General features: G+C 37.6%; 4 protein-coding genes across 4 annotated transcripts; 1 reads left to right on the forward strand and 3 right to left on the reverse strand.

Moving 5' to 3' along the window:
• Positions 1–4,598: 4,598 nt before the first annotated feature.
• Positions 4,599–17,486, forward strand: LOC124155410 (short/branched chain specific acyl-CoA dehydrogenase, mitochondrial). The gene is made up of 9 exons (XM_046529199.1): positions 4,599–4,766; positions 7,629–7,764; positions 7,867–7,967; positions 12,375–12,581; positions 12,666–12,836; positions 13,329–13,454; positions 14,105–14,287; positions 16,984–17,119; positions 17,203–17,486. Exons 1-9 carry the CDS (start codon positions 4,734–4,736, stop codon positions 17,379–17,381), a joined length of 1,272 nt encoding a protein of 423 aa, XP_046385155.1. The 5' UTR covers positions 4,599–4,733; the 3' UTR covers positions 17,382–17,486.
• Positions 17,424–18,881, reverse strand: LOC124155412 (protein FMC1 homolog). Its single transcript, XM_046529201.1, has one exon. The coding sequence runs from the start codon at positions 18,879–18,881 to the stop codon at positions 18,564–18,566; it is 318 nt and encodes a 105-aa protein (XP_046385157.1). The 3' UTR covers positions 17,424–18,563.
• LOC124154911 (protein O-mannose kinase-like) lies at positions 17,508–17,924 on the reverse strand. Its single transcript, XM_046528684.1, has one exon. It carries the CDS (start codon positions 17,922–17,924, stop codon positions 17,508–17,510), a length of 417 nt encoding a protein of 138 aa, XP_046384640.1.
• Positions 18,882–18,889: 8 nt separating the features above from the next.
• Positions 18,890–20,090, reverse strand: LOC124155411 (SRR1-like protein). The gene is made up of 3 exons (XM_046529200.1): positions 19,989–20,090; positions 19,768–19,897; positions 18,890–19,589 (listed from the first exon to the last, which is right to left on the reverse strand). Exons 2-3 carry the CDS (start codon positions 19,893–19,895, stop codon positions 18,890–18,892), a joined length of 828 nt encoding a protein of 275 aa, XP_046385156.1. The 5' UTR covers positions 19,896–19,897; positions 19,989–20,090.
• Between the last annotated feature and the right edge of the window lie 1,106 nt (positions 20,091–21,196).

Raw genomic sequence — 21,196 nt, forward strand, 5'->3', positions numbered from 1 at the left:
GACGCTTAAAAAATAGGCAAGATTTTTAATAAGATTTTCATTATGCTCGTTTTATTTTGTATTAAGGAGCCTCAATCATTTAATTTATTACATATTAATAACTTTCACATCAAAATAAAAAGTATATTTTATGCAGTAATAGTTGTGCATATTCTGTTTTTTATCTCAAGTATGAGAAGACCTATCAGACCCTTGTGCTCCAACCCCCCTCTCGCCCCCCCCCCCCCCCAAAAAAATTCTGGCTTCTCCCCTGGGTGCATCTCATTCTCCCAAAGCCCCTGGTGCTATTTCTGGTTGTGACCAGTGCATGAATTGTATCGTTTTCTCATTAGCATTTGTTACGTCACGTTATACAGCTTAACTGAAAGGATTTTACCATAAACTATTAATCCTTTCAGCACATACAAAACTTTTTGCTGGGGCATGCATTCACACAACATTTTTTGTGTACTCAGTTACGGACACACATAAGGATGAATGTTGTGGAGTGGGGAATAAGCGTATCCCATGCATGGTACACGGAAATCATTTTTTCCATTGTTTACTGTTACATGTGCATATCATTACCAAATCTGCTATGTTCCTTTACCTAAAAACCCTGCCATGTGACCATGAATTCCAAGTTTCCCACTACTCTGGGTACTATCCTTCCTAAGCAATGCCAGGTGGCCTGCTGGTTCTATGAAAAAATCCTATTCTTTTCCTTCCCCTCCCTCGTTTCCCTAACATTCTACCTCTAACACCGTTTTCAACATCCCCTCCCTCTAAGTACTCTTCCATCATACCTTCTGTCTCCTCCGTATCTCATCTAAAAGCTGCCTCTCCTCACCCACCACCTCCAGCGCCTTGTCTTTTCCCCTCCTCTCCGTCCACTTAACCTTCTCCATTCTTCACCACACCCACATCTCGAATGCCTCCAGTCCTCTCTCGTCCTCCTTCCTAAGTGTCCACGTTACTCTCCACTAACCTATTCTTTAAGCCTCCAGCGGGCACGCTGTGGCACAAAGTGCAACATTGTGCCGCTTCAGCCTCACGTTATGAATAGAAGTTGGTCAGTGAACCAAATGCACCAATTATTCCAACAAGGTCATGAACGTACGCTTCTTAATTCGAGTTTTTCTTATTAATATCAGCGGAAAACCAAGTGTTGCTTTGAGTGCCACACATGCCCACTAGTGTCAGAGAATATGGCGCACCTGCTGGAGGGTTAAACTCTTACATAATGATCCTCTCATAAGCCCCTTCCTGTTCATGAACGCCTCCTTTACTAATGCAATTCTCTCCCGATGTCCCAGGTGCTGTATCCGTTTTCCGCACATGTGCTGCCCAAATAGTTGAATTGCTCTGCCTGCTTCAGTTTTCCATGATACACTTACCTTGAGTCTCACATTCCTCACTCACAATGCTTTACAAAACCATATGACCTTTTTCTTCTTGTGATTAATCCTCATGCCATACTCCTTGCAGTGCTTGTCTAAAGCATCCACTAGAGCCTGAAGCCTCCTCGCTGACAGGCCAATCAAAGCCTGATCATCCGCAAACCTCAAATATTTTATCGTTATTTCTCTCACTTTTTACTCCAGCTTCCAACTCATCCCATGCTTTCTTACCATCTCTTCAGCTTACACATTAAAGAGTAACAGCGATAGAGGACAGCCTTGTCTCACTCTCTGGCCAATGCTTGCCCTCTCAGATTCTCCGTCCACTACCCTCACTTGCTCAGTCTGGGCCATATACAGATAGCACATAAGTCACCTATCCCTCCAATCTACACCTGTTTTCTTGAGACCATCCATTAACTCTACCCAGTCCACTCTATCAGTGATTGTGGGGGGGACCATTCCCCCCAGAGTCAGAAATTGGCTACTGCAGAATGGGGTGAATAGGCGATCAGTTTCAGCTTAATTGTGCCCTAACTTTTAGACTATATAAAGCAGCGCAGTGGATTCAATGCCATTTTATATGTCTTGGCCTATATTTCTGATTCATTACCTGAGACATATTAATATTTTTATTTGTGAGAAGTAAGTATACTTTTAGTTCTCTGATCCTATTGGTCTACGCAATGTAGTGAATAGACTTACACGATTTTCACTTGAAATTCAATCCTCTTTTAACCTTCATGAATATAGGCTCAAGAAAAAATGCACTGAAAACATTGATTTGAATTTATAGATGATTTTTTTTTTTAATGTGAAAAGTGCATTGTTTATGGTTAGTAAAGGCCCATAGTTGTTAAATTCTTTTCAATTTTGATATTAATTTGCATGAAAAATCTATTGATTACCAAACAAAACTTTAAAAACTTATGAAACTTTCTATCATCACTCCAAGTGATTGGTCCATGAGACCAATTGGTCCGTTGGGTCAGTTGAGAAGTAATGTTCTCCTTATAGTTTTTCCAGTTTCAGAACTCGTGTTGCAAGTAATTACCCCTTAAAAAAGTAACGGAGAGAGTTTTGATCAAATGGGTGTCCCCATTCCGAACAAATTATAATTCCACATATACATCTATCCGCAATACGTTTTTCCACATTAAGAGATAAAATTCCACCCTGGGGTTTCATGATTGGAATTTTCAGATGTCATCTGATGACCGATTAAGGATTACATATTGTATTCAAGGGCAGTATTGCAAGGGCATATTATTTCGCAGCATAGTGATGGGTGAGCCTATTCACCCCACTTCAAATGAGATTGGCCTCTATCTTGGAGAAATTGGCTGCTGCTTTTCACTTGATAAGTTTAAAATTATCAAACTTCAGGAATAGGAAGAAATATGACGATTTATACTGGAATGAAAATGGCAACAACGTTACCTCTACAATTTTCGAAAGGTAATAAAAGGGAGCATGGAAAAGCTGTTTGCGTTGACGAGTGCTGTGATGGATCTCACACTAAGACAGCGGCCAGACAAAGAAACATCAATCGATGAATGGAACCACGGAATCCATCTCTGTCAAAAACTGTTGATTTTTTTTATCTATCTTCATTCGTTGGGATTTTTTTATCTAAAGAATTTTAGTTTAAACTATACCGGAACTAGCCATGGTGATAACTTATACAGGAGTCACCTGCAATGCACAATCGTGCTAAAGATCCACAGAGAAAAAATCATTTGCCTTGACTGGGATTCAAACCCGAATCCCCCGATTTCCGGTCGAGTGCTTTAGCCAGTTAAGCTACCGAGGCGTCATTCTTCCCTGTGGATATTTGTGGACACTACCGGACAAGGTGTTGCTGGACTGCTGAGCATATGATGCCACAAGCAGTCCCAATTGTGCGCACAGCGCCACAGCCGGAGAGCAGGCCCGGATCTTTCGCACGATTGTGCATTGCGGGTGACTCCCGTATAAATTATCACTGTGGCGAGTCTCGGCATACCATATTTGTCTGAATATAGTCCCCCATTTTCCCCAAAAATGCCCGTGGTAAAAGTTAAGGGGGGGACTATATTCCTATGCATTTTTAAAAATCTTTCTCAAAACTGAAGCATCAAAATTAGGGGGGGGGGGGGGAATATATTCAGAGTGGGACTATATTCGGAGAAATACGGTACTTTAAACTAGTCAAGAGCAAACACCTCTATATCCACTATGTTCTATACTCTCCACCTTTTATGATGGCCATGGGTTTGCGAAGTCTTAGTTTGAAATGGTAGTGGTAGAATATATGAGAGAATTTAAATATTTCTAATTCTCAGATATTCATATCTTATACTAGATTATTTTGGTTTTCTGGAGTTATTTTGTGACCAATGGATATATTGTGCATGGGTGAGATGGCACTAATACTGTAGACACAACTATTGATGATTACCTGAATGTATGACGAGGAAATCATGGAAAATTATTTCCTTCACTGTGATCCAAGAGTAAATTAATCAAGATATCATCACAACCTATATCCAGGGCCCACTTTTACCATGAAATCATTTAGGTACTTGATTTTTTTAGACAATGTTAAATTTCAGGAAAATAATAGGAAAATTTTACTTTTTAAAATGCTATTAAAATATAGGATACTTGCTTTATAATACTTCGTACGCGAGAAAAAATTTACCGGGGTAGCACTGAAAACCACTCTCAGTACCCACTCAAAAAATGCTAACACATTCCCGATTGATGAGGAAAATGCCTTACCTTTCAAAAGGAACAATAAATTATGAGGGAGAGAATTACCTTTGGTCTATCCTCATTTGGTTTGATACCAGAGTCGTTGCAAAAAAAAGCTTTGACGCCTTTATGACATTAACATAATTGACTCGTAGCTCCCGGAACAAAGGTGGAACCAACCGTCTGCCCGAAACCCGAAAAAAAACTTGAAAAAATGGCTTTAGTATTTATTCAGGAGATAAAACACTATATAGCTACACAGCACCATTATGTAATGCAGTCGTTTCCAAGTGGTGAAATTTATATTTATCAATAAAAAATTGCTAAAAATTGAAGTTTTGCTGTGAGCCACGCAATCGATCGATCATTTTGCTCTCTCATTAATTTATGAGCATTATTCTCGATTTGTAAGTGGCGCCACATCCTCTTTTTCAAGGCCGCAGAAACGACAGCGCGCAGATTTTTTACGGAGCTCATTGGAATCATTGCAAATTAACTTCACTCTGCATCCCGCTCCTCATTACGTAAGTCGTGCATATTTGATTAGTGGATGCTCGTCGGAGAGGCGATTATTGCTTGAAGAAATCACCAATTAACATCTAAACGTTGTATCTCACCATGGCATTTATGCGCAGCGTTTTCTCCAACCCAGTGAGTATAAAGGTGTTTTTTGTTATCATCATTCAAAAAGTTACAGCCACGTTATCGCGATAACTTGATTTTTATTTATATCTGTAATTGGTGCTTCATTTTGTGGTATGTTCAGTTGCATCGGAGGGAATTGATGAAGTTATTTAAGTGTGACATCTCTCGAATTTATCTTAATTGGTCACTGATTTTTGGACCTTTATTTTGAAATGTATTTGTGTAATTGTAATACTTATTTTACCTTACGGTAACCATGCGATTGCCGGGAGGTTATCTTAAGTACCCGCAGGATTATCGTTCTGTGCGTTAATGTCGGGTTATCAGTGCGTTAGGTGATGTTGAGAGAAGCTGTGCCAGCAGTTTCGTAATCGTGTCAATCGAATCAGGATGTGTGCTCCAATGGAAAGGGTTGATGTTAAGATGTAGAGATTGTCAATCGGCTCAATTGCTCTTCATGCAAATGCTCACTTAACGTAGGTGGAAGTCGATGAACTAGTCAAGGCCGACGATCAGAGGCAGAGGAATACCGTATCTTTCCCATTTCCACGTTAGGAAGACTGAAAATAGATTTTTCGTTTCTCTCGGGGTGCCCTAATGTCTTTTTCTAACGCTGTAAATCGTAACTGAAGTAGCTTATCTGGTCCATGCTTTCATTACATAATGAGCTTGGTTTTGTGTCTAGTGACACGTGCTTATTAATTTTGGCCATATTAGCCCTCGTCTTTAACTGCGTGACCCCCGCTTTTGGGCAGTGATCGAAGGTATGCATGTCCTTGAGATGGTTTCTCGCGAGGCCAAGGAAATACTGTTTCAAAATTTCAAATTCTATGTTGATAACACGTTATTAAAAGTTGAATACTGGCGCTGCGTAAAGCATTGGGGAAATGTACGGTTTAGGCGGCGAGTACTGGTTTCAATTGCGTTGCTTCACAGGGTGAATATTGAGCGGACAGCTAGCTCTGATTCAATTACACTTCCCCCAAGGTAGTTACGCAGTGGACCCCTAGCCTATCCAAGAATCTTTGGCATGCCAATGACTTTCTCCCACAAATACTTTGCGATTAACGTGAGCACTATGGTATTTTGGTTGTATTAGAGTTTTTCATGCGAGTCTCTTCAAACGTTTTCCGTGCTATCCGTGTGGCATCTGTGTTTTTTCGCGGACTTATTCTTTTCCATTTTTTTGTCGTTGGTTTTGGTACAAAGTGGATAGTCAATCCATTGTCGCCGAAGTTGCGGCTAATTATTGTATTCTTCATGGTTTCGAATTTTGCAGCATATCAATTCGTAAGTTATTCTACAGTAATTAAAGATTTTCCTTTTTCGCGTTGTTAAAATTTGAAGCCCAACAAGGCAATTAATTAGTTGATTTGTCGGCACCAAAAACATTTTCTTCTCTATTTCTGACCAAAACTGAAAGGATACTCACAAAAGGATGAAAAATGATAATGGAGGTCAATAGAGCCTATTATTTTTTCAGCATTTTAAGTTTAGATGATTAAAAATTATTTAAATGAGAACTCCTGAGGGTAATCTCCAGGGTGCATGTTTAAGTATAAGTATGAGGAGGTCAAGAAAAAGAAAAAAAATTAAAATTATTATCTATAGAAGATATTGGTAAAATATTTCATGGCCAATAATGGATCACAGCCTCTAAAGGGAAGCAAACCCTTGATAAACTGTTATTAGTGCTTCTTATCATATGTAATGTGGGGAAAAATGGATCCCAACATACTATTACAATATGTATACTATTGTCTCTTTTATGATATTTTATCATTTTTATAAAGAATATTTTTGCTTTGTAATTGGGCCTTGGCCCATAAATTAATAAAATATGAAAACAAGATTTAAGCACTGCTGTCTCTTCAACAGAAAATTGAGTTTCTTTTCTGATGGTATTCACTTCTTGGAACGGTATTATACACCCATAAAGAAATATTGATGAAAATCTGTGACCCTATAAATCCAACGTGTTGCAGTGCTGACTTATAAAAAATATTGGGGGGGCCTATACCACGGGTCTTGCCTCGGGAAATTTTCTAAATTTTATATGAAAAATAGTGAGTTTTAAAGTTTTTTTAAAAGCCTTTTAGAGGGTTCATATGATCAACATTACAACCCCGAAAACTCGACTCTCTATAACTCGACACTTTGGGAAACTCTACAATCATGACACATTTTTTGGCTTTGAAAAAAGAAACAAAACATCAACAGCACGGTATTTTGGTAAAAAGCTAATTTCATTTACAGTTATAATTACGCTCATAGACTATTACAGAGCAGTGAATATATAGCTCTGAACAAACTAAAATTATATTTAAATAAATCCTAAACTATCATAAAAAGAATAAAACATAAAATCTTGCTGTTTCTCAGCACTAGCACTTCGATTGATAAGTGATGTAGGTAATTTAAGTTTACTTTGAAGAAGACTCTGCGTTTCATTTAATTAAAACAATATCTCAACGTTAATCCTTTAATACAGTTAGCAACGTTTATAAAGTACGCCTAATACTCTCAGTCAACAAGTATGTAAATAGTGGGTTTTAATTGGGTCTTACACTCTAAAAATACTGAAGTACTTGAAAATAAATAATACAGTGCTATATAGTATGAAATATAGATATAATCATAATATATAAATACAGTACTGACCTATAACTAACATTTTGAAACTGAAGATGTAACATTCTGTATGTATATATCTGTTTTATAAAGACCTCTCTATAATGAACCTCCATACATCAAATTGCCCAAATTTTGGTCCCCTCCATTACGATATAAAGAGGTTTTACTGTAGTGCCAAAGTGACGTGAATATTTATTCAATTTTCTAACCAAGTGAACTGTCTATTTCATGTAGGTAGTTCGCCAAATCCTGCGACATCCACGAGTTCATAATGCTGCACTTTCATCAATACACACAACATCTTCGCGGTCATCCGCTGTTGCCCCCTTGACTCAATTCACCGATGAGGAGATGATGATGAAAGAAACAGGTGATTAATGCAATGGAATGTGTGCTTAGCAGGTCAATTTGGCTCATGTTTGCAGTGGCTCTTTGTTTTTTGCTTATTGTTTTAATCTTATTTACACCGCAGTCGCACGGCTTGCTAAAGAAAAGATTGCACCTCTCGTTAAGAAAATGGACAAGGAGCATCAGTTAGACCAAAGTGTCATTGACATGCTCTTTGAAAATGGGGTAAGTGCTCTACGTATTTTTGTATAATTATCCCAACAACACTATATTTCTCGCAAGCTTCGTGTATTTCCTGTAACTCGTTTCAAAATAAGCTTTTGTAATGAAGTTTATTACATAGTAGCTAATAATAAATAGTCTAGATGATAACTGTGTACTTGCTATAATATCTATTCAGGAACTTGGAAGAGGATAGAAATGCTGGCAACAAATATTAAAGAAGTCATTTAAAATAAATACCCATGTCCTTTGAGAATTTTTAAATTTGTAGTAACGCTGAGCATTTTCACAGGTGTTGATGCGAAAACTTCGATGAAATTGTTAAATCTAGTGATACATGCATAAGAAAAATTGAAGGTGAGTTGTTGAAATGAAGTTTTAATATTGCTTCAATGAATGTAAATATGTACCTAGGATGCAGTATAAAGCAATCAACCATGAAATGGGTGTTTTAAGGTACAGGTCGTATGCATTGGATAACCACACCAAGTGTTTCAGTCTTTTTAACCTGACAATTTCAAGTAAAATTCATTTGTACACAATTAATACAATATTTGGCTTTTTTTCTGCTGTAAACTGTGTTATCCATTTGAATGAATTGAAGAACCTTACTTTTGTGTATTTTCTAGTGGACTCTTAATGAATCCAAATATGTACCACTCCACTATTGCAGGGGGAAACCACCAGCATACTTCATTTCTTGCAATTTCCAATTCAGAAACAATTTTTTCATCAGAACACTTTTTTGCTTTTATATCATGAATAATTATGGAAAACTAATTACCACTACATGCTTTCTATCTTATTGTTAAGTGTCTTCCGTTAGGTGAATTTTAAGTTGCTCGCCATTCGTTTTTGTTTCAGATAGATGCTGGCGTTTGTGAATGAAACTCATCTTTGTATATGAAATTGATGTGTGGGTCATGTCTCACCCGTGTGCAAAACTTATTTGGGATGCTCCCTCAATTTTAATCCGAATTTCGCAACCTCTCTGTCGATGCTCACAGCAATTGCCTGCATCGACATTCAAAGTAAGCTCTTTTGTTCACCTCTGTGATACTCTTCTTGATTTTGCTGAACGGTTTTGCAATTGAAATGTGGTGAAGTGTCCATTGGCCATAGCAATTGTCTGAAAACTCCTGTTTTTATGGACCAATTAGATTTTTTTATAACCGGAAATTGTGCATCCACGTTGTCATTGGCTATTGTAAATTTTGCCTGATATTGCCAGTAAAATGACTGAAATACTTTGACTTCAAATATTTGAGCAATTGAAGCAAAGGGACATCGAATAGAGGTAGTGGTTTTTGTAGGTAGATTTTTTGTATTTTATACCTAGGCCACATTATGGTTGATGTTTTAGATTGGTTGCCATTTTTAGCTTTCTTCTTTGTGGCTTCTTGTCTTTTGTGTGGGCTTCCTTTTTTATGAACCAAGCGGTAGAGTTGTTGTGTGTACTTACTCTAAGAATCAGAAACTCTGTGACTTGGCTTGTCCTTTGAAGGGAACTGATTGGTTCAAGTAATGCATGCTTTCCAAAATATGTAGCCGAAAAAGTGAAGAATTGTGTATAGTTTCAATTTGTACATAAGTAGATGATTTATGAGCTTTCAGTGCAATATGAGTGAAAACAATCTGTGAATTTTTAATTTTACCTAGTTCTCTCTTTTTCAACTAACTTCCTCATTCAAAGTACTATGGCCATTAGGTTATTGACAGCATTTTGTGGTGTGAATTAGGTACTGGTCCGTTGTTTTTTTGACTAGCTGTCCTGACAAGTATGACCTTTCCTGACAAGATAAGGATGTTATTTCATTCCAGGAATTCAATTGTGGGCTGTGCAGCATTTCTATTTCTTGTCACAAAATGCCGCTCCACTTTATCTTGCCAGTGACAGTTTGAACCATCTCAGAAAGAATTCCAATGTACATATATATTTATTATAATATAACTTTAGTCTTACTATTCAAGAAATTTAATCAATATGTAAACTGCTTAATTATTTTATGACGTAGCTTATAAAGCCAAGGTCCTATTGAGTCCAGCACAAGAAAGTTGTGATAAGTGTAAAGAAGCATGCATTTGATGCTCATTCAATGCATTTTGTGCATCTTATTCAATAACTTCATATCTTCTATTGTTTTCATTTGTTGATTGATGCATATAGAAAATTTGCAAGTACATACGTCCAAGTGGCGCTGGTTGCTATCCCATCACCCTTTACAAAAGATCCTGTTTTGGTATTATTCTGAGGCTCTGCTTCAGGCTATTGGCTTCATTTCAACCAATGTTTTGTAAGATTACGTGATGTCATTTTCAAGTAGGGTAAATTTCAAATACATTCTTGTATATTATTTATTTTAAATATATTTCATTTCAAATAAACATGCCTTGAACATGGGAAGTGAGCCATTTTCTGAAACGTCAGTGGAACTTCATGCAGTAAGTCTTCTACTTACAACTTGCAAACATTCAAAATATTCTAACAATACCCAAAAATTCAAATTTGGTGCCTTAGGAGTCGGCTGATGTGACGTGGAGTGGTGTTGAGACACTCTTTTCACCTTTCGCCTAATCACCACCTCCTCTAATACTATGCAGCACTCTAAAATATTATTAAAAGGAGGCCATGGTTTAGTTCATTCTTTCTTTCTTGTGGGCAGTGAAATTTTTTTCCACCTCAGTTGCAAAGCTAGAGCAGTTCGTAACCATTGTGGGTTCTTATTCTTCTAATGCAGAATTGTAATGTGGTGCTGCATTGTGCAGGATAAATACATTCTATGGTGCTTTGCTTGGGTTTATCAGCTTATGAACAAAGTCTCAGAACTCATCTTGGTTGTATGTGGATGACTTACTTTACAGAAGAAGCCTGGGAAGAATTCCGAAATATCATTCACTGGGAAAAACGTAAATTATATATACATACATGTATGATCCTGTATCAGTGGTGTGTGTGGTAATTCCAGTTGATGGGCTGTGGTTTGGCCACTGGCATTATACTGTCCCCATCCTGCACACCAGCACAGTGATTATTATTGTGGAATTGGGACGAGTGTGGGGAGGAGGAATTTTTATGACCATTTAGTGTTCATATTATAGACCTATTATGCCACTTGTGTGCATGTAAACCCTAAGACATGATATGATGTGGGTGAAGCGAAGGTCGTTACTGGTTTCAGGTTGCGTCCCTGAGAAATGGAAAGCATAATGGCTTCATATTGGTAATGAATGGGACAAATGTGAATTCAGTTTTCAGTAGTTTTATCAAGTTTATGTAATTTCTCCTATGCCATTGAAAAATAAATGAACTTGTCCCCATGTATGGATTGAGTAAGCTTACAAATGATTTACTTGTAGTTTACGACTTTGTGACTGAGGCTCTTTCATGTTTGGTGGTTCAGGTATGAGGTCCTAATTCTTTTTGTGCTCTTCTAGAGAAACCTTCATTTTTATTCTTTGGTTTGCACTTAATTTTGAAATCCATGTTTCAATATGCTTTGTTCTGAGTCGTGCAATTTAAGTTAAATGCCATGCAGTATGTATGTGATTCTGCTGTTTATTTTAACTATCCATCATTATCAATTTATTGTTGGAATGAGGGGAAAACATGCAAATTATAGTCATGGGTCAACTCAAATGTGTATCAAGAGATATCAGATAGTCCAGCTCCGTACGTGAACGCTTGCTTCTACCAGTTTGTATGGGCTGAGTCTGACATGAATTGATTGGGAATAATATTATGCTTATGCTGCTGCATGTGTGTTGATTTATAGTAGGTAATATTGGCTCTGAGTTAGTGGTAATATGTGAACAATTAATAATCAATGCTAATTAACTACTAAATGCAGTATGTCCTGTTGGAAACCCAAGATTAAAATTTGGACTGAATTGTATAAACTTGGCACTGATCTTATTTCACACTTTTAAATTAGTTCGATTTTATATCACTTACATGGAAGTTTGGATTCTCACCTCTTGATATTCATGCTTAATATGTTTTGTTCTAATATAATTACCAAATTTTATGCAGATTTTTCTGTATTTTTGTGTGCAATACCTAAAGTTTCCGTCAACTGCCTTGTAATATGGGGTAATACCTATAAAGGGGTTGCCTATTCCTGCTTTATATTTTTCTCTTAGAGTACTTAAAGACTAAAATTCTACTTGCTATTCAAATACCCACTTGAGAATGTATTTTTCTCTATCGTACTAATGGAGTATATGTACTTGAAACATTAAGTATAGAGGTGTAATATTTACTTAGTATTTATTGGTGCGATTGGTATGGTTGAGTCCTGATTGCATAAATTAAATCTTTTTTTGATTAAGTTTGCACCAATAAATGGTATAAATCATTTCATATTCATATTGTTTACTTATTTATTGAATTATTGTGACCCTATGTTTCAGCTCATGGGAATAGAAATTGATACAAAATATGGTGGGACAGGGTCATCGTTTTTCACTGCCATAATTGTGGTTGAAGAATTGGCCAAGGTGGATCCATCGGCCACTGTCATTTGTGACATTCAGAATACTCTGGTGAACAATTATTTGTCTCAGCTCGGGAACGAGGAGCAAAAAGAAAAGTATTTGCCATTGCTGGCAACAAATATGGTACGTATGGGAATGCTTTGTGTGTGTGCATTTTAAAAATCTCTCACTGCAAACTATTTAAATTGATCAAATGCATTAATGTAGGTTGGCAGCTTCTGCTTGTCTGAACCAACCTCTGGATCCGATGCCTTTGCATTGAAAACCACAGCCAAGAAGGATGGTGATCACTACATTATCAATGGTTCGAAAATGTGGATCTCAAGTGCAGATTTGGCTGGAGTGTACTTGGTGATGGCAAATGTCGATCCATCCAAGGTGAGTCGACTTCGGAAAAAAGTTTTGCCTATACATACTTCAAAGTAAACTAACCATCTAACAATAATCTTTTTACCCCTGTTAATAAGCTGAAGAATATTAACAGTATGTCTGTGATGTTCATGATTCAAGTTGTAATTTTAATGAATTTATGAATACCTCTCGTGTAATGATTTTATAGATTACTGTTAAAGATACAGGGATGGCGTACATCTACATTTAAATACAAATGCACTTGCTCCAGTTTAATAATTGAGTAATGGATGCAATTTAATTCATATTTCATGATACTAATGTGGATTATAGCTTTAATGTAACTCAAAATGCACTCCCCTGACGAGCATCCTAAGTGTAGGATGTGTTACCATCAGAAAATTACCAAATCTTAATCAGAATGCAGTTCATAATTGCAGTTTTATTACCATGATTCAATCCCTTTTTCCTCTATCCACGAGCATGATTTGTACCGATTGTTATTACATTCTATTTCAGGGATACAAAGGTATCACTTGCTTCATTGTGGACCGCGATACGCCTGGGCTCTCTGTTGCCAAGCCTGAAATGAAGTTGGGGATCAGGGCATCTTCAACATGTATGGTACACTTCGACGGTGTTAAGGTAATTGTTTTATGAAGTTGTTTTAACTATACATACCTGTGCGGATGACTGATAAAATTGTTGTATGTAGTGCGAATATGATAATAAGGAAAGTATTGACTGATTTTCATACAAAATGCTGTCTTGTTAAAACTTCACCTTACGGACAGTAATTTTTTTTGCATTTCGAATTTAGATTTACGTAGCCAATGGAATAAAAATGGCAAAAGAAAAATTTATACCTCATATATTTTTTAAGGGTAAGCTTACCTCCCACTTTAATGCCCAGTAGATCATAATATTCATAATGCCTCATGTAAAGTTGTTTTACTACATTTTCTCTTGGTCAGTCCTAATTTTGTAATGTTTTTAAGATAATTCACCTCATAATACTCTTAAAATATCCAAGTGCTGCTTCTCTGTTTTATCCTCCTTTATCTCTCAATCTTTTGCTGTTGGACCTTACTCTTGCGGATGCTTTGAGTGTACTTCAGATTGGATCACCTCAGCATACTTTCCGTGGATTTCTGTATAGCTGTTGACCTGTAGTGACGGGGTAGTTCATCATCGAAATTAAGAAATTCAGACTCGACCCTTGTAAAGAAACAAAAATCCAGCTATGTGTATGCATTTCTTTCAGTGAACCTGTATTCTTGTCGGTTTCTTTTAAGGTGCATAAATCTCAGATTTTGGGTGAGATTGGGAAAGGATACAAATACGCCATTGAAATGTTGAACGAGGGCAGGATTGGCATTGGTGCTCAGATGATTGGCTGCGCCCAAGGCGCGCTCGATGCCACCATCCCATACACTTTGGATCGTGCTCAATTCGGGAAGAAAATCTTCTCCTTCCAGGTTGGTACATCATCAACTTAATTCTTATCTCATTTGGTGCGAGAGATACATTTCTTAGGGAAATATCAGCACCTTTTTTTTAAATTTTGTTCTTTTTATACAAAAGAATATTTTTTGGCAGCAGGATTGAAAGATTTGGCTGGCACCGATCAGGCATCAGGTGGACTTTCGTTAAGTCTGCAAATTCACCTGCGTTACGTTCAGAAAAGCATGTTTCTAGTTGTCACCATGGTACTTCTTGTGGCTCGATTGTAATTATTTCGATATAATTTTGAAAACTTAATTCAGTAACTTCAGTTGACCTTGAGTTATTTATTGGCATGCCATAACTTTTCTCGACTACAAAAGATTTAAGGAAGGGCATGTCATTTTATTCCCACCTGTTCTTGAGTCAAGGAACTTGCATAAACAATAAGATCTTTAATTATTATTTTAAATAAGTGTTAGTTTTATTGTGTGTCAATATCTACACTTATTTTGTTGTTAAAATAATTTAGACACTTTAAAAAGTTGATGTGCAACAACTTTGAATCATTGAGTCAAACAGCAGCTGATTCACTCAGTGATTGATGCTATGTTTGAAATTGGAGCCTTTTATTCTTATAAATAATCTGACTTCAGGTGGACGGCATCCTAAGTTTCAGAATAATTGTGTAAGGTATCTAAGAACTAACACAATTAATTTCTAATGTCGTCTGCTTCAGTATTACAACTGGGAAAATGGCAAAACAAGGGATTGAGGTTAGTTTTGAAAAGGAAATGACACTTAAAACGACTTTGGTATGATTTTCACAATTCAGGTGTGATGCAGTGGATCTAGAAGTTTTAATAGTACTTATTGAGCAGAAATTCTTATTTAACTTACACAAAAGAATTTGCCATGAACACAATGCCCATGCTTAGAATTTTTGCAAGTATTCCTTCAATGTCTGATCTCTTGTTTCCAATAAACATGCTAATTGATCTTAAAAAAATGACAGAACGGCAAATGATATGTCCACGACTCCATAATTTATACCTTGATGGTAATGTTCTGATTGCCTAATTGCTCTCAAGAACTTGCACATCAATGCAGACATAACCTCCTGTATAACTAAATTAAATATTAATGGAAGCCATGACGTAGGCTACCCATCCAGGGATTTTGCAGTAAACATATGGGACTACTACATTCTGAGATAAAAGAGTAATTATTTTTCATAAGCAAATACAGTGGAACTTGGTTAGTACGTTTCTGAAGGGACCACGAAAAATGAACGTACTAACCAGGAAAACGTACTAACGAGGAAAGTAAATAATAGCAGTCGGGGTTATTGCAATCAGTGAAAAAGTCGTCATAATTACAATTACTATCGGTAGTTCTCATAGGATCGCCTTCCTGAACTCTTTTCACATTTAAAATCAAGAAAATGAGCGCTACCATGAAAAACAATACCATGTGAATAAAAATTGCAATTTTTCATGGACATCCCGGAGATTCCATGATTACGGCGTCTATCTCCCGTGATTTATCCTATTTATATTTACAGAACGAGGACGAGTGAAGCTCAGACAAGCGAAGACAAGTCATTTTTCTTTCTCACAGCGTACTCGGAGAATATAACAACAACCCGGAGTAAGTCAACTGGTTTTTTAAACATCATAAAAATTGGGCAAAATTATATTGACTTTCAAATTACGGCAACAGCCGTAGACATTCGCTTCTGGAATGATACCATTTCGATTGTAAAATCGATCGATATATCGACTGATGACACGCAAGATTATTAGATTACGACGTAATTACAAGAAAATTTTATATTAAACAGTTGAAATTTACCTTCAAAATTTGTCTAATGTCGTCTGCTTTCGTTCCGAGATCAAGTATTTTTAAGCTAAGCTTCGCGTGGAGATCCAGAGGATCGTCTGCTCCCGCAACAGTAGTCAAGTAAATACGCACGATGTCGAGTTTATGGAGCAGCACTGCTTAAGATAATGTGGGAATTGTCTAATACCGTTAAGACTCATTTCATCATCATGATAACTCGTGCAATAGCAACAATTGCCCACTCACGAACTTGGTGCGCAGCAGTGGGCACTCCCATGGCAACAGAAGGTGAGGAGCTCGGGGTGGGGAAAATTGGGGCTTCTTATTGGCTGTAGTTTTTCATAGTCAGACATTCCCGAAAAATGGCCGCATTTTATTATTCAGCACGTCACAAGAATTCAGAAATGCATTTGGATAAATTACGGTAGAAGAAAGAGATGTGGAATGAATGGAAGAATGTTAATGGCTAATAATAATAAATTAAATCATGAATTCAGACGCTTGCGACCCTTAAGAAGACACTAGAGAACGAATTGCGGGTTGCGTCACGGCAAGCAATTGAGCGTACTAACCAGGAAAGCGCAATTTTTTCAAACGTACTAACCAAATTCTTTTACCTGTATTTTGTTCGGATGGTACCGGGACCGAGGGAAATCGCCGTACTAAAGAGGAAAACGTACTAACCAAGTTCCACTGTATTTTCTTCAGTGCAGTTAAAAAAAGTTTTAGATAAATGTTGATACAGTGTTTTCACCATTGGCAAAGAGTGAAAACATATGCATTAGGAAATCTAAATCCTGCATCTGATGAGGGAAAGAGAGCAATGAATTACACAACTCCACTCCAGCTTTTCCTTGCAGTAACATTTTTGCTTTCTTTTTTTCTTCAGTCTATGCAACATCAAATTGCCAAGGTGGCCACCGAGATTGAATGCGCTCGGTTTTTGGTTTACAATGCAGCTCGTTTGAAGGAGGCTGGGAAGCCATTTGTGAAGGAAGCTGCAATGGCAAAGTACAAAGCTGCAGGTAAGGCTTCACATTTGCTCTTATTTACGTGCAGACTGTCATGCTATTTGGAAACTTAATGAATGTTTTTTTTCTCTTTCTAGTGGTTGCCGGATATGCCACCTCGAGGTGTGTGGAATGGATGGGAGGCGTTGGTTTCACCGAAGATTTCCCACAAGAGAAATTCTACAGAGATTGTAAAATAGGTTCCATTTACGAAGGAACTAATAACATTCAGCTCAACACCATTGCCAAATTTATCGAAAAGGAATACTCACAGTAATTTGTGCTGAAAACGGAAATATTTGGAAATAAGAAACTCATCAAGGCTCATAATCAAATTTTTACTCAAATTTTTTAACAGAATAGAAAATACTTTATTTCTGTACAATGTTTCTTAAATTATTTCCTACCTCATATCTCTCTCTATTACATTTCTCTTGACTGCCAAATAATGACTCACCAGCTCCTGTGCTGTTGGCCTAAGGTTGGGATCAACGGATTTGCAATGTTTATGAATTGATGATAGCTGCATTATGACATCATCTCCTCCTGGAACATCTCTTAAAAAGTAGTTGCAAACCGATGGCACTTTCCAAATATCTGTTTTTTCGTCATATCCTGGCATGTCTTCATCACTAAAGTTTCCAGGCAATCTCCACTGTTGCTCGGGAGCAACAAAGTCTCCTTTTAATTCTTGATGCCCACACTTGACTCCACCCTCCGTGACCACAGGAATTGCATCCAAATCGTTCAAAATCAACGAGAGCTCATCTGTCACAAGAAACTGACTCAACAATTTTTGGAGGTCATTGGAATCGCACATCACTCTAGGCTTTGTCTTCGGTGTGCTCATCATTGAATTATGCAAACCGTGTAAATTTGTGAGGATTTGGGCGTAGGCAATGCAGAAGTTTATTCTAAGCAGCACACTATCTCTTTCCTTGGGATAACTTTGAAGTATGCTTAAAAAATTAGAGGCATCACCATTTTTGTGGAATTCAGTGAGATACATCTTGTCTTCTAGGCAAAAGCCAACAGCTTGAATTGTGTGGGGACTTAGTTGATACATTCTAACATTCTCAGCACCCGTGAGAAAATCATTTTCATACTCTGGATTATTCAATATCGACAATGCCACATCAAAACCCTTCCATTTAGCATGATAAACAGCTTTAACAGCACCTACCCCTATCAGTTCACCCAATCTTATGCCAGAAAAATCCTCACAAGAGAGAAAAGGATGACAAGAAGGCATGCCTTTCAGTAAGAATTGATAGAACAAGCACTGTCTTGAACCTAAGTTGAAACTCTTACACCATAAAAGAAGATAAGACACCAGAGTTGTGACAATGAGAGTAAAGGCTACTTTGGGTCGAGAAAGTATTTCAACCATGATGACAAAACATTGAAGCAAAAAAGTATCACTATACACTCCTATAGCCTACTAAAGCAGCAAAAGCCTTCACTTGGGGTCATGAGGCAATTTAAATTCTAGCTGACTTGCAGTTTCTTGCACGGACTTCTCTCCTTTACCCTTGTAATGCGCAAGTAGCTCGGAGTAGAGTCTCTTACTTCGTAGAAAGGACAGGTAGGTTGAAGCTGTATATTTCATCTCCTCCTGAGCCTTGCAGTATTGTAAATCAGTAACTTGATTAGCCCTGTATTGGTCCATAACAAATTTAGCCTGGGAAGTTTTATGGAATTTGGAACCTTGCGAGCTGCATTTCCTCAACTCGCTAAGAAGACTTCTTAAAGTACTGATAGTTTCCCTTCCAGCCATTTCAAAATTTAATCGACACTCTTAAGGGAGGGCTTCTCTTTCTTCGAAATGAATTCTATATCACCGCGGGTGTAACCCAATGGTGGTTGAATGTCCCAAAGATCCTGGGCAGCTAAAGACAATTTCGCAGTAGGAAATACATGCAATGCAGTATCGTTAAATATATCACTGTAACGGAATGAGTTGACTAATCCTAGCTCGACCAAGTGCGGATACAACGCGAGTGAACAAGGAGAATTAAGGGTAAGTTCCCTCTTTGTTTGAGTTTCCACCAAGTGAGAAAGACTGTTGCTAAGCAATAAACAACTTGACAGGAGCTGAGGAGACCAATTTGCCCTAAGGAAATTGTCAGTCAATTGCTTAGGACAATGAGGTAGAAAAACTAAAGTGGGTCTACCACTCAGCGTCCTGGATCCCTCTTCGTTTTCAATGATAACTTCACAGCCAAAACTCCTAAGGATACGACACTCAGTAGAGCTAAATATGGGATCGTGTATTAAAACCTTGGCGCCAAAATTTTCTTTAAGAAGAAACAACAGTGCACACTGATAGCGAGAAGTCATACATTCCGAAAAGTGTCCCAGACCATAACACAGGATTTCTTCCACACTAGGAATGTCCAAAAGGCTCAGGGCTTGACGAACAAGGGTTAGCACAGAAGAATAAAAGTCAGATGACACGATATCGGACTTAGCGGCCTCAATTCGCCTGAAAAAGGCATATATAAATTAGTAACGAAAACATTCTTGGAACTTAAAAGAGATACAACAGTAAATTTTACATTACCAACTTATTCGCAGTGAGTACTCGAATAGAGACCCAAAAGAGATACTAAAACTAAGGGTAGATAATACAATATTAGTATTCATAATTATTAAATATTTACCTGACGGCGACTTCTTCACTAATGACGGAGACGTCGGTATTATCGTCACCAATATTATCACGATGGATTAGGGTTTGCCTCTTTGACTTCCTCTTGGAAATCACAGTGACGAAATCCGCATCTTGCATAACTGAAAAAGGATAAATAACTATATTCACCGGTGATTCACGATGAATAAATAACCGTGATTATCACTACATTTATAAAAATAACAGACTGACCCAACGAGAGTGCCCCGCACGTTTTTCCGAGTACATGTTTTGATTGTTTTCCCTGATTAGCGATAATCGATATATATCGATTGTCCAGAGTGCATATCGCAGTGTGCGGTTTTGAAAATGACCCGGGATCATGTTTTTTCTCTTTCTATGAGTAAAAGAGAGGAAAATTTGGAGCTAAAAAGCAGTTATTGGTTGCAAAGAGGCCATTAGGAACAAGTTATAAGTGATATAGCTAAGGTGTAAGTTGCTCTAAAAGGAAGAATACGACGTGATTAAGAATTGGAAGTTATAGTTGAAAAGTGCAAATGCCCTAGTAGGCACTCATTATCAGCTATTTTACGAGTATCCCTGAAGGAAGTTTATACTTACTTTTTACGTTTATACTTACTTCTTACGAGTTGCCATCAGCATGACTGGGTAGCCTTCTCCCCAACTTTTATAGCTACATACATAAGGTATCTGAAAGTTTTAAAAGTTCTATAGATAACACTTGTGAGGTATATACATCCTGGTCACAGAGGCTTACTGTAGTGCACACATTCAGCCTACCTACCTGGCTCTACTTAAATACCCAGTTTTAATGGAGAGATATTTTTTGCCTGGAGAAAAAAATGAAAGACCTATTCCTATTTATGTAATATGGTCGTGAATGATAGTAGAAAACACTAAAACTTCCGCAAATATCCACTCTTGAAGCTTACTATGATCTAGGTTTGCACGTATTAACCTCCATTGTATAATTAATGCCATCCTCATCGTTGCCTATTGAAACCTAGGCCAGTATATGTTTGATAAAATGAGTGGACAATTATACAAGTCTGTGTGCACACTCCTATCATCATGATTGAAAAATTCCACCAAATGAAACCTCCCAAGTAGCCACATATTATTGGACATTTTGGGTCATTGTCCAAATGATAACTATTGTGTTGTGTAGCCAATATTGAAAGCCCCTATCAGCCAGATGTTGGCAGCTTGTATTTACCCAGTGTACTGGCATTCACCCGATTTAGATACGCCTTCTTCAGCCATTGCTGCGGGCCCAATATATATGGGGGCCTATTACGAACGAGCGGGCGGTACGCTACCGCCGGGCGGAGTTTTCGTTCGGTATACGGTATCATACCGCCCCTTGCGATTACGAATGGGACGGTCGGCAAGTCACCGCCGGGCGGAGAGTACGTGTCAGGGGGTCGGTAAGGAGCGAT

This window comes from Ischnura elegans, chromosome 3, assembly GCF_921293095.1.
Source record: "Ischnura elegans chromosome 3, ioIscEleg1.1, whole genome shotgun sequence".
NCBI classification, from domain to species: Eukaryota; Metazoa; Arthropoda; class Insecta; order Odonata; family Coenagrionidae; genus Ischnura; species Ischnura elegans.

Excerpts from the sequence above, each read along its gene's own strand:
- LOC124155411 (XM_046529200.1), bottom strand. The coding sequence starts at position 19,895 with ATGCAAGATGCGGATTTCGTCACTGTGATTTCCAAGAGGAAGTCAAAG. Across the intron at positions 19,590-19,767 it reads AGTGAAGAAGTCGCCGTCAG|GCGAATTGAGGCCGCTAAGT; the intron begins GTAAATATTTAA and ends TGCCTTTTTCAG.
- LOC124155412 (XM_046529201.1), bottom strand. The coding sequence starts at position 18,881 with ATGGCTGGAAGGGAAACTATCAGTACTTTAAGAAGTCTTCTTAGCGAG.
- LOC124154911 (XM_046528684.1), bottom strand. The coding sequence starts at position 17,924 with ATGTGCGATTCCAATGACCTCCAAAAATTGTTGAGTCAGTTTCTTGTG.
- LOC124155410 (XM_046529199.1), top strand. The coding sequence starts at position 4,734 with ATGGCATTTATGCGCAGCGTTTTCTCCAACCCA. Across the intron at positions 12,582-12,665 it reads CATTGCTGGCAACAAATATG|GTTGGCAGCTTCTGCTTGTC; the intron begins GTACGTATGGGA and ends GCATTAATGTAG. Across the intron at positions 17,120-17,202 it reads GGCAAAGTACAAAGCTGCAG|TGGTTGCCGGATATGCCACC; the intron begins GTAAGGCTTCAC and ends TTCTCTTTCTAG.